Source organism: Melanerpes formicivorus, unplaced genomic scaffold (assembly GCF_026170545.1).
Source record: "Melanerpes formicivorus ecotype bairdi unplaced genomic scaffold, bMelFor1.0.p_v2 SCAF_10, whole genome shotgun sequence".
NCBI lineage: Eukaryota > Metazoa > Chordata > Aves > Piciformes > Picidae > Melanerpes > Melanerpes formicivorus.
In genome coordinates this window covers 5437624-5450811 of record NW_027142362.1, presented here as the reverse complement: position 1 = coordinate 5450811, position 13188 = coordinate 5437624, and the positions used below count along the sequence as shown (strand labels likewise).

The 13188-nt window shown below is 50.7% G+C and overlaps 1 protein-coding gene across 3 annotated transcripts in view; it reads left to right on the top strand.

The window, feature by feature from the left end:
• The window catches only part of NTRK3 (neurotrophic receptor tyrosine kinase 3), a 287748-nt gene that overhangs the window by 98370 nt on the left and 176190 nt on the right, over positions 1-13188 (top strand). For all 3 annotated transcript variants that reach the window (XM_068143397.1, XM_068143396.1, XM_068143398.1), the window contains exons 9-11: positions 1654-1677; positions 3038-3108; positions 5677-5779. In XM_068143397.1, coding sequence (XP_067999498.1) covers positions 1654-1677; positions 3038-3108; positions 5677-5779 — 198 coding nt within the window. The remainder of the gene's footprint in view (positions 1-1653; positions 1678-3037; positions 3109-5676; positions 5780-13188) is intronic.

Here is a 13188-nt window from a genome sequence, read left to right as displayed (position 1 = left end):
CTCAAAGGTCTCTTCCAACCTGGTCTGGTCCATCCCATCCCATCCCATCCCATCCCATCCCATCCCCTGATAGAAGCCTCACTGCACTTTGTCACTGGCATCTCAGCCACAGGTTGCCATCTCCTTCCCAAACCCACAAAGGTTAATATCTCCACTGTGAGGAGTGTTCAGTGCTGTGAGAGCTTCTCAGAGAGCTGCAGCTGACTGAATCATCTTGGCTATGTTTTCTATGTTGAAAAATAAGGTTCAGTTGGGAAGACACTTATTCCTATTAGTTTTTTGGGGGGTGGATTTCTGGTGAATTTGCTTAGTCCAGCAGGAAAAAGTGAAATGAAATAAAATGAGTGGAAGGGGTGGGGGGGTGGAATATAAAAGCAGGGAGAGTTTTACAACCAGGCTCTGCCTGCTTTAATGGTGTAAAAAATACCCCAAACACAACAATCTCCAAGTGAAATATTTCTCTTTCCTCTCCCACTCCCCTTTTATTTTTTTGCCTCCTCTTTCTAGAAGAAAGGCCAAAGCTTGATTGAAACCCCACCCCCTGGTTTGGAAAGTCCTCTTTGTCACCCAGGGCTTGCTTTAAGCTTCCTTTCCAAACCTCCAGGGTGAACACTTCAGTGTCCTTCCAGCAGCCCTCTGCCAGCAACGCTGTGTAAACTCCAGTTAATATGGGGCTCCCTTTCTTACACGGGCAGGAGAAGGGAAAGCTGATGTTACTCTCATGCTATGTAAACTGAGTGTCACCAAGACCTCATCATCGGGGGCCTCAGCTGCCTGCAGAGCTGAAGGAGCTTTACTGAATAGACTGGAGCAGTCAAGAGGCTGACAGGAGGAGTTTTCTCGGGCAAGAGGTGGCTCTGGGAGAGCCACAGCCTCCATGCCCAGTTCAGATGCTGTTGGCTTTCAGGAGTTGCTCATGAAAAAGAGGTCAGGGGACCACAGGATGTCAGGGGTTGGAAGGGACCCAAAGGCATCATCAAGTCCAACCCCCCTGCCAGAGCAAGACCATACAATCTAGCTCAGGTCACACAGGAATACATCCAGACAGGCCTTGAAAGTCTCCAGAGATGGAGACTCCACAACCCCTCTGGGGAGCCTGTTCCACTGCTCTGCAACCCTTACAGTAAAGAAGTTCTCCCTTGTGTTGAGGAGGGAAGTATTCTCTAACCTGTTGTCCCGAACTGTGCCCTCCTCTTTGGGAACTGGTCCTCATCCTTGTGGGATGTTGTCCTTGGTGAACTCTGCCATGCAAGGCAAAATCTACTCCTTTCCCCTCCCCCCTGCTGAGCCCTGTGGGTCTGTGGGAGCTTTGCTGGCAGCAGGATTGTCTAAGGACCATTCCAAAGCATGGTTAGCATGCTGCTAATTGTTCTCCATTCTAGCCTTGCAGTAGCATACCTCCCCTCCCCTCCCGTTTCAGCCAAAGGCCCTGCACAGTCACCCCTGTGCTCTCTCCATCCTGACCCTCCAGCACGTCCTGCTGGCACATGCACTGCAATTTCCAGTTATGGCTGCCCAAGAGGACAGAAATATGAGATGTTGGTTTCCTGGGCACTTCAGGGTGGTGGAGAGTGCCTGGGGGTGGGTTGGGAATGACACCACTCTTCCTTTGCTGTGCTAACTCTGTTGCTTCTCTCTTTGTCCTTTCCACAGAGAGTACGGACAACTTTGTCTCAAGTAAGTGTCTCCTTCCCCTTTACATGCTGTGGGGGTTTTGGTTTTGCAGTTTCCTCCATCCCTCTCTGACTTAATTGCTCCTATGGAAAAAAAAAATCAGGAAGCCAAAAGGAAGTTGATGGAGGTTGGCAAAAGTCCTGACTTTTCCCTGCATTTGCCCTGTGGCAAATTGTATCCTGGGCTGCACCAAAATGAGTGTGGCCAGCAGGGCAAGAGAGGGGATTCTGCCCCTGGACTCTCCTCTGCTGAGACCCAGCCTCCAATCCTGCCTCTAGTTCTGGTGTCCCCAGCCTGAGAAGGACACAGAGCTGGTGGAGAGAGTCCAGAGGAGGCAACAAAGATGATCCAAGGGCTGGAGCACCTCTGCTATGACAACAGGCTGAGGGAGCTGGTCAGCCTGGAGAAGACTCCAGGGGCACCTTAGAGCTGCCTTCCAATGGCTGAAGGGATGCTGCAGAGGGACTTCTCATAAGGGTGTCTAGAGACAGGACAAGGGGGAATGGTTTGAAGCTGAAGCAGAGCAGGGTTAGACTGGAGCTGAGGAAGAAGTTCTTCAGCAGGAGGGTGGTGAGACTCTGGAATAGGCTGCCCAGGGAGGCTATGGCTGCCTCCTGCCTGAGGATGTTGAAGGCCAGGCTGGATGAGGCTTTGAGCAGCTGAGTCTAGTTGAGAGGTGTCCCTGCCCATGTTGAGGAGGTTCACAGAATCACAGAATTATTGAGGCTGGAACAGACCTCTCAGATCATCAAGTCCAACCTATGACCCAACACCACCACACTGACCAGACCATGTCACTGAGTGCCACATCCAATCTTTCCATATAGACCTTCAGGGACAATGACTCCAATATCTCCCTGGGAGGTCCATTCCAGTGTCTAATTAGCCTTTCCATGAGGAACTGCTTCCTAACATCCAATCTGAACCTTCCCTGGCACAGCTTTGTGCCATGCTCTCTTGCCACAAGTTGCCAGGCAGATGATGATGCAGTAGATGATCTGTGAGGTCCCTTCCAGCCTAAGCCATTCTCTGATCAAGTTCTGCTGGAGTCAGCCTTGTGTTTTAGCTCTTCTTAGAGCAGTAGATTTCTGGAACTGGCTTAGGGCTGGAGGCCACCCAGCACAGAAGATCAGGCACTCCAATGTTTATTGTGAGGTTGGAGTGGCATCAGCATTGTCCTGCTCAGTGTTTTCTCTGCTGATGTGCACCAGGAGCTCTCTGACAGTAGATTTTGGTGCCCTGTGGAACAGGAAGTTGCAGCCTCTGTCAGGGGTGACCTGGATCTCATTAGGTCAGACAGTGCCACTGGGGTTGTGTCGTGGGAGCCCTGCTGAATCTTCTGTCTTTGGTCTTCTGGTTTCAGTTGGTGATTATGAAGTGAGTCCCACCCCACCCATCACTGTGACCCACAAACCAGAGGAGGACACTTTTGGGGTGAGTCTTGTCCTCTTCCCTGCAGAACTGTTGGCAACTCACTATTTACATTCCTGTGCTGTTTGGAGATGTTTACAAGGGGAAAAAACTAAATGTCTTCCTTTCTGACTCGAGACAACAATCAGAAGGATTTTGTGGCTTGCACTGAGAGGAACCTCTTGGGTCTGCAGTGGAGCCAGGGATCTCTTTGAAAATCAGGCATCCTGTGAAGTTGCCACTGGCAGGGTCAGAAATTCTCTCTCTGAAAAAGCAGCACCCAGAGAGCAAACAAACAGGCAATTGTCTGATTCAGGCCATTATTCAGCTGTTAGCCTTAGCCTTGTGAGAAACTCAGATTTACCTTGACTCCATTCTGTCAGTGCCAGGTTGCCCTCTCTCCTGCTGTGCAGGCCATGCCAGAACTGAAAAAGGAAGGAAAGCTTTTGGTTTATCAGGTCTCAAGATGGCCTTTCTCATGCAGAATCCAGGTAGAAAGAGACAAATACTTGTGTGTAAGTATTGAGAGGGGAGGGGGAGGTGGGGAGAGAGATTATCATGTCACCACAGTGGCTCCAGTTCTGCAGGTTTCAAGATCTTGAACCCACCAGGCACCAACAGGAGGAAATGAACTCAATCCACCTTGGTTTCAGTAACCATAGGTGCTCTAATTGTGAAGGCTATAAGATCTTGAACCCACCAGGCACCAACAGGAGGAAGAGAACCCAATCCACCTTGGTTCCAGTTGCCACAGTTGCTGTAATTGTGAGGGCTATAAGCTCTTGAAACCCACCAGGCACCAACAGGAGGAAGAGAACCCAATCCACTTTGGTTACAGTAACCACAGGTGCTCTAATTGTGAGGCACCAACAGGAGGAAGAGAACTCCATCCACCTTGGTTCCAGTAACCACAGTTGCTGTAATTGTGAGGGCTATAAGCTCTTGAACCCACCAGACACTCACAGAAGGAAGAGAACTCCATCCACCTTGGTTTCAGGCACCAACAGGAGGAAGAGAACTCAATCCACCTTGGTTTCAGTAACCACAGTTGCTCTAATTGTGAGGGCTATAAGATCTTGAACCCACCAGGCACCAACAGGAGGAAGAGAACCCAATCCACCTTGGTTCCAGTTACTACAGTTGCTGTAATTGTGAGGGCTATAAGCTCTTGAAACCCACCAGGCACCAACAGAAGGAAGAGAACTCAATCCACTTTGCTTTCAGTTACCACAGTTGCTCTAATTGTGAGGGCTATAAGATCTTGAACCAACCAGGCACCAACAGGAGGAAGAGAACTCAATCCACCTTGGTTTCAGGCACCAACAGGAGGAAGAGAATTCAATCCACTTTGCTTCCAGTAACCACAGTGCTCTAATTGTGAGGGCTATAAGATCTTGAACTCACCAGGCACCAACAGAAGGAAGAGAACCCAATCCACCTTGGTTTCCATTCTCCACCTCCAGCTGGACATCTCCTGTAACTGAAGTGAAACCTTTGAACACTGAGGCTTGGAGTAATCATGTGCCCTGGTTATTACATATACAGCACAGCAAACAATGTGGGGGGGGGATGAGAAAACAGAGTGTGGCACAATAAATAATGCTTCAAAAACCCTCTCTAGAAGCTGCTGTATCAAAGGCAAGGGGGAAAAGAGTGGCAAAATGAAATCAGTTGGTGAAATGATGTCTCTTCTGTTAGGAGCAGAGTGGAGTTTTGTAAAAGGAAGGAAAGTCTAAATGCATCACCAGACCCAGCACGGGGAGCAGTTGGGCAGGTGCCAAGGAAATTGTTGTTTACATGGAGGCAATAAAAGGCTCTCCAGCAAAGGCTTGGAGGAATAAATATTCATAAATATTAAAATAAGCCTGGGATTGTCAACCCTTTAGGGCAAGGAGGTTTTCTTTCCTCTGCTTGTACGCTGGCACAGTGGAGCTGCAGCTCCAGTGAAGGGCTTTAGACACTGTTGTAGGATAAATATTTACTACTGGGGGGAAAAAAGGACTTGACAATAAATGAGGAGAACCATTCCAGGCTTTAGGAAAACCAAATGGTTTGGGGGAAGAGAAACCTAAACCAGTTCCAGTTAACGTCTTCCATTTTCTTGTTGTGGGGTGTTATTTCCCCTCATTCCTTGTCCTGAGGGAGGTCTGGGTGGAGACAGAGTTGCTCTTCCTAAAGGGTTGGCTGCTGCTCCTGTGTAATCCCAGCTCAGGTTGGTATAGCTTTAGTGTGGTGATGTCGTGGCCCAGTGGTGATGTCAGAATTGGAGGCTCATGATGTGATGCAGTGAAGGGAGAACCCAGGCATTAGAGCAGAGGACCTCCTGTCCTTGCAGATGAATGAAGAGGCTGGAGAGAGCTGGTGCCAGAGTGGTGTCACTGACAGGGAGACCCCCAGATCATCAGTCCTGTGGTGCTTCCAAGCTGTGCCAGCCTTTTGCTCTAGCTTCTCCATCCCTTCTCAGCCAATATCCATGGTGCTGCAGCAGAAGGTGGGAGCCTCCAGAAAGGTTATCTGGGCAAGGAGGTTGCTGTACTTCCCATCTGGACTGCCAAATCCCTCTCTCTTGACTCTGAGGCTTTGTCCTTCCAGGTTTCCATAGCGGTTGGGCTGGCAGCTTTTGCTTGTGTCCTCTTGGTCATCCTCTTCATTATGATCAACAAGTACGGCCGGCGGTCCAAGTTTGGGATGAAAGGTAAGTGCAGTTGCTTTCCTCTAGCAGGAGGCACCTTCCAGGATTGCCAGGCTCTTATAGCACACGTGGAAAGGTGGTGTGGCTTTATTCCTACCTCGTCAGTCCGGGTGCAAAGCCTTCTGAAGAGCACGGTGTCCAAACCTCTTCTGTTTGTTGAGGGGGGTGGTGGAGATGGACAGAGCAGTGGTTCTCACCTCTGTGTGCTTCTGCTGGGCAGAAGTGTGTCTGTGTGTGTGTGTGTTCTCCTTAGCAGCACACAACTGCATCTGCAGGCTGCCTAGCAGGGCTTTGAGCCTTCTCCTTCCAGCTGTGTCTTGAAGGAGTTGCCCTCAGGGGAGCTTGTTCTTGGATGAAATCTTCTGCATGGACTTGGTGGTGCGTGGGTTTTGCCTTGCATCACAGTGGGTGCAGAGGGCAGGGTGTGTGAAAAAGGCTATGGAATTGGTTTAGGTTCTGTTGGAAGGGCAGCTGGACCCATTCTGTGCCTGTCTGTGGATGGGAACCAAGATACTACTCTAAGCTCATAAGGTGCCTGCCCCCAAAGCAATTGCTGACCTGTCTCGCGGTGATGTGGAAGGTTCCCATCTGCTGCCTCTCTGTTGGAAGGTTTCCTCCTCTGCATGGTGAATTACCACTTTAAGAGGTATTTCAAGTGTCCTTGGTAGTGATTAGGAAGCCAGAAGGCATCTGATGTTTGCCAGGCAGAACGGGTCTCTCTGTGCTACCAACACCTGCACCGTGATGTGACAGAGCCGATGCCAGTAGAAAGCGGATGACTCTGTGCCATCTGCTTCTGGTGACTCTGCTGGCATCTCCAGTTGGGCAGCGTTGGTGGTGCCCATTGAAGGTTGGAGGAAGAGCCTTCACATGACAAAGTAGTTCCCAGCCTAATTGTTGGCTCCTGCATACACTGTTTGGAGCCAAGCTTTGACTAACCTGAGCTGCTTGGAGGCTCTCGAGTCGCAGCCTTTCCTGGCCTTGCTGGGACCTGCATTGGAGGGCAGGTTGAGAGGTTTGGGAACATTTCTGGTGCTTCCTAGGGCTTGGTTTGGTTTAAGAAGGCATTTCTGAGTGGCTCCAGATGGGATTCTGGCTGGGGTTTCTCCTCTGCATCCTATGGAGAGAGAAGACAGGACATTTAATTAACTAGTGAATCCTCTACACCAACTTAGCAATATTTAGTCCATATGTCCAATGATAAGAACCATCTGGTGGGGTGTACTGGCTGGTGGGTGGAGTAGAGGAATGGAAGACAGGGTTCCTGGGATCAATTCCCAGCTCTTCCACTGACTCACTGAGTGTCCATAGGCAACTAGCTGACTTAACCTCTGTCTCTGCTTCGGTTTCCCCATCTGTGAAAGGGGGAATGATGGTAGATGCCTCCTGGAGGGGTTTGTCACAGCATGTTGGAAGTGCCCTGGGTATTACCACTGATGGGGCTTAGAGACACAGATGTGAGAAAGGAGAAGCAACTTCTGACCCTAGTGGAGGAATTAAAGGGGAATGAGCCCTATGTGAGTAACCAGACCTGGTGAGATGATGTGCAGTGTGTGTACAAAGGTGTTTGGATCAGTGTGCTGGTGGATATTGTGCCCTCCCAGAAGCCAGAGGCATGCTGTGCTGGGCACTTGTGTGTGCAGTTTTGGGAAGGCAAAAGTGTTTAGCCAGAATCATAAAATGGTTCAGGTTGGAAGGGACCTCAGAGATCATCTACTGCAACCTCCCCACCATGGGCAGGGACACCTCTCAACTAGGCTTAGCTGCTCAAGGCCTCATCCAACCTGGCCTTCAACACCCCCAGGCAGGAGGCAGCCACAGCCTCCCTGGGCAGCCTATTCCAGAGTCTCACCACCCTCATACTGAAGAACTTCTTCCTAAGCTCCAGTCTAACCCTGCTCTGCCTCAGCTTCAAACCATTCCCCCTTGTCCTGTCTCTAGACATTCCTGATGAGAAGTCCCTCTCCAACCTTCCTGTACCCATCAGGTACTGGCAGGCAGCTCTAAGGTCCTCCTGGAGTCTTCTCTTCTCCAGGCTGAACACCCCCCAGCTCCCTCAGCCCATTGTCATAGCAGAGGTGCTCCAGCCCTTGGATCATCTTTGTGGCCCTCAGCAGAGCATGCTTTCCTTCTCATCATGCTGTATTTCCTTCAATCCTGATATGAAATCACAACCCTGGAAAGGTTGTAAAAGTTTTATGGATGGCTTTGGAGAGCTGGAGCTGACAGGAATGAAACACATCTTTAAAAGCAGATGGTGGCTGCAGATCCTCCTGCCCTGTGGACAGTTTCTCTTGCACAAGGCCTTACTAGCTCTGAGCCTCCTACTTTCCCCCTACATCCTTTGTAGCCATAGTGCCTTTGTCAACTGCCCTGCCACCAGGCTTTGCATCTTCAATCTGTATCTGCCTTCTTTGCTGCCAGCCCTCACCACCTTTCTCCCCACAACACAAATGCAGCCCTTCCATTGCCCTGCCGTGGCTGTCATGCTTGGTAGCTCCTTGGCTCTGGTCTGCCCTGAAAGCTGTAGCTGACTTACTTCTTGCCCCACAAGGAATGCAACAGTCTCCTCCATGCTTTCCAAAATGCAGTTTCTCAGCTCTCTTTCTCTCTCCTCTCTGCTCAGTACACCCATGACTCCATGGCCTTGCTCTCCCCTCAGGTTGCTTTGGGGTCTCAGCTGAGCTGTTGCAGATAGTCCCAACCTGGCAAGGGTACCTTGAAGCTAATGTTTGTCTTGTGTCCTCCATGTGTCTTTCCACAGTGCCTCCTCTTTTACTCCTCTAGTGGGCTGAGAACCCCTGAGCACCCTCTCAAGGTGAGGAGAAAGTTCTTCACTGAGAGAGTCGTTCATCATTGGAATGTGCTGCCCAGGGAGGTGGTGGAGTCACCATCCCTGGAGGTGTTTAGGAAGAGACTGGATGTGGCACTTGGTGCCATGGTTTAGTCATGAGGTCTGTGGTGACAGGTTGGACTTGATGATCCTCGAGGTCTCTTCCAACCTTAGTGATACTGTGATACTGATCTTCCTGAAAGCTTTCCTCTCAGTGGGGGTGATGTCTTTGTCCAAGTCACCAAATCACTTCCCTGAGTGGTCCTCAGCTGCTTTCCCAGAGCCTCACATACAGCTTCTACCTTACTCTGACCCCCTGCACAGGGCACAGTGCAGCTGTCACCCACCCCCAAACCACCTTTAGCTGGCACTTTCCTCTGGGTCCCTCATTCCCAGTTAATTCTTGGGCAGGAGCCACCTCCTGTGTGGCATCCAGTGTGTTATCATATACTAATTAAAAAAACCAGCCAATGAACTAAATGCCAAGGCAGGAGTGTTTGGGGGAAAGTGCATCATTCCCTGAATCAGGAGGTGTTTTGCTCCCTGCCAGCTGATGTGTTGCCACTTGTTGTTGAAATCCCAGCCTGGCAGGCCTGCAGGAGCAGGTTTTTCCTGTTGTTTTTGTCTCAGACACAGAAGCAGAACGCTGTGTGCTCGTGTTGGATGTGTTACTCAAGGCACCTTGTGAGCCTCAGCATGTATTTTCCCTTCTGCACCTCCTAGCACATAAAGCAGATGGGGTTTCTCTTAGAGAGAGAGAAAGAGAATGAGAGGGAGGCTTGGACTGCCAAGATGTCACTTTGGGCTGGAAAGGCCCCCCTGGGCCAGCCTGTTGGGTTGCCCACCAGCCTTAAAAGCAGCCTAATGGTTGATAGATGTCCAACATCCCAGCTGCCTTTGGAAAGTAACTCTCTGTGCCTCGGGGAACATGTGCTGGGGGAGGACTGCTAGAGGATGATGTGTCCACACCTAGAATCATAGAACTGTCAGGGTTGGAAGGGAGCTCAAGGATCATCTAGTTCCAACCCCCCTGCCATGGGCAGGGACACCTCACACTACAGCAGGTTGCTCACAGCCACATCCAGCCTGGCTGCAAACACCTCCAGGGATGAGGCTTCCACCACCTCCCTGAGCAACCTGTGCCAGTGTCTCACCACCCTCATGGGGAAGAACTTCTTCCTCACAGCCAATCTGAATCTACCCATTGCTATTTTTGTTCCATTCCCCCCAGTCCTATCACTCCCTGACACCCTGAAAAGTCCCTCCCCAGCTTTCTTGTAGCCCCCTTCAGATCCTGGAATGCCACAATTAGGTCTTCTCAGAGCCTTCTCTTCTCCAGACTGAACAGCCCCAACTCCCTCAGTCTGTCCTCATAGGAGAGGTGCTCCAGCCCTCTGATCTTGTCCTCTTCTGGGTGGTAGCACAGCCTCAGAGCACTGCCCAAGAGCCCTGGCAGAGCTGCTGCTCTGGTTATGACCTGGCTACTTATGCAGCCAAGTGGTGCTGCCAAGCGAGCCAGCCACGGGCTGCAGCAGGGGCACCAACAAAAGCTCCTTGTGTGGGGGCTGTGACGTGCTCTGCTCCTGTCTCCTTGGTGTCTCTTGGCTGGGCTCTCAGAGGCTGGCTCAGTGCCACCCCCTTGCTCTCTCAGGAGAGGCCATTCATTAGTGTGGGGTGGCAGAGGGCAGATTCCCCTTTCTGGCTGCCTGTTGACTTTGGCTTCTCTAGCTGGGGGCCAGGGAGAGGGGTGGGCTGAAGCAGCTTGGGGGATGCTTTGGAATACTGGAGCTGGGGTGATGGAGGTGTAGGGAAAATGGAAAGCAAAGAGACTTTTTGGAGTGTGGTGTTTACATGGGCATCATGGAGGCAGCAGAGGGGAACCACAGAATGTTAGGGGTTGGAAGGGATCTCAAAAGCTCATCTAGGGCAGGTCACACAGGAACACATCCAGGAGGGTTTTGAGTGTCTCCAGAGAGAGAGACTCCACAGCCTCTCTGGGCAGCCTCTGTCACCCTCAGAGCGTTCACATGAAACCTCCTCTGCTCCAGCTTGCCCCCAGTACCCCTTGTCCTGTCACTGGGCATCACTTAGATGAGCCTGGCTCTGTGCTCCTGGCTCTCACCCTTCACATGCTGGAGCTGCAGGGCTGGGCTGCAGCTGCTTGCTGAAGGGTGATGTGCCTAGAGGGAGAGCTGAGATGCTTGTTAAAACCTTGTGCTAGCGTGGGAAGAACAACAGGATCTTGACAGAGTAGGAAACTGACAGCTCTTGGGTTTACTGTTGTGTCCAGGGCAAGGGATGGGGTAGAGCTCATGGGCAGAAGGAGCCTGGCATCCCTCCCTCAGTCACTGCTTGCTCTGACTCTGGGCTCAGGGTTTTACATTCTCTGACCACCCAGCCGAGGTGCAGGGATTTAAACCTCACTTGCTGAGGTCAGGCTTGTCACCACAAGCCTCATAAACCCACTTCTCCTGACAAACACCTGAAACTCCAGCAGATGACAGGAAATGAAGCTTCATCATGGGCTTAAACACACACCAAGAAAAGCCCCACAAACACAACCCCACAGGCAAGTCCTGGGACTAACAAAAAGGAGATTTCATAAACCAGTAATAAGAGCAGAGAGAAGCCCTGGGACTAACAAAACTGCTGGGATGGCACAGAGGTGGAGGCTGTGTGAGTGTGGAGATTGATGGACAAATGCCTGCTCCTTTCCTTTGTTTTCCATTCCATTTGAGAGCACCTGGGGATAAGCAACCTGTGCTCAGGCAGATGCCTGTGCTGTGCTCCTGGCGCTGCATTACTTTAAGGGAAGAAAAAGAAGGTGACAATCAAATTGAGTTTGCCAGGATCTGGGGAGAAAGATGCCAGAGCAAACCCAGAGGCAAGAGCACTTGTTGCTTTGCTGAGCTGAGCCACTTTCCAGGCTCTGGGGTTAAAAACAACCCTTGTACTTTCCAAGTGAGGTTTTCTTCCTGGGCTGGAGACAGTGCCAGCTAATGGTGCAGGTTGGGTTACAGCTGGCAAGGAGTTGATTGCTTTTGGATCTGCTTCAGAATAGAATAGAATTAACCAGGGTGGAAAAGACCTTTGAGATCAAGTCCAACCTATTACCCAACACCATCTAATCAACTAAACCATGGCACCAAGCACCCCATCCAGGCTCTTCCTAAACACCTCCAGGGATGGTGACTCCACCACCTCCCTGGACAGCACATCCCAATGGTCAATCTCTCTCTGGGAAGAACTTCTTCCTAACATCCAGCCTAAACCTCCCCTGGCACAGCTTGAGACTGTGTCCTCTTGTTCTGGTACTGGTTGCCTGGGAGAAGAGACCAACCCCCACCTGGCTACAACCTCCCTTCAGGGAGTTGTAGAGAGCAAGAAGGTCTCCCCTGAGCCTCCTCTTCTCCAGGCTAAGCAACCCCAGCTCCCTCAGCCTCTCCTCACAGGGCTGTGCTCCAGACCCCTCCCCAGCTTTGTTGCCCTTCTCTGGACACCTTCAAGTATCTCAATGTCCTTCTTAATCTGAGGGGCCCAGAACTGGACACAGGACTCAAGGTGTGGCCTAACCACTGCTGAGTACAGGGCACAATGACTTCCCTGATCAAAGTGCTGGCACTGCTCATGGGCATGTGGCTGTCAGAAGCAGTTGCAGAGCTGCTCCATTGTAATTTAGCATTAGTTAATAGGTACTTAAAGCAAAGTGGTTGCCTGTTTGATTACAACTGGGGGGGTTATTAACATTTCTTTTCCCCATAAACAGATAGTGATTGTCTGCTGAGTCAATTGCAGAACACTTCCAGGGTTCTGGTTCAGGAGGACCAGACCCTGCAATATCTTGGTTGTCTGGCATGGAGCTTCTCTTTTTTGTTGCCTTAGAGGTTTCTGTTACTTATTTATTTATTTTATGTTTTCTTTCCTCCCTCATCACACCATTGCAGGGGCTGGGCCTCTGGAATTATATCTTAGAATCATAGACTTGTTAGGGTTGGAAGGGACCTCAAGGAGTGGCCAGTCCTACCCCCTGCCATGGGCAGGGACACCTCACACTACAGCTGGTTGCTCAGAGCCACATCCAGCCTGGCTGCAAACACCTCCAGGGATGAGGCTTCCACCACCTCCCTGGGCAACCTGTGCCAGTCTCTCACCACCCTCATGGGGAAGAACTTCTTCCTAACATCCAATCTGAATCTACTCACTTCTGGTTTTGTTCCATTCCCCCCAGTCCTATCCCTCCCTGACACCCTAAGAAGTCCCTCCCCAGCCTTGGGTTCTTGACACTTTGGCTTTTTGTTACTTTGGAGTTTTCCATTTCTCTTCTGTTTGTTTGTTTATTTTTTCTGTCCTCCTTCACCACACAATTCCAGAGGCCCAGCCCCTGCCAAGCTACCTTTGGCTGCCTGGCAGTTTGCTTTCTGTTGAGTTGAGGTTTTCTGTTTCTCTCTTTTTTATTATTATTTCTTCATCTCTTTGTTTATTTGTTTGCTGTTTCCCTCCTTCCTCATGCAATTCTTGCTGCAGCTTTCTGGAGGAACAAACAAACACAAATCTATCTGCCCCCAAAGCCATGACCTAC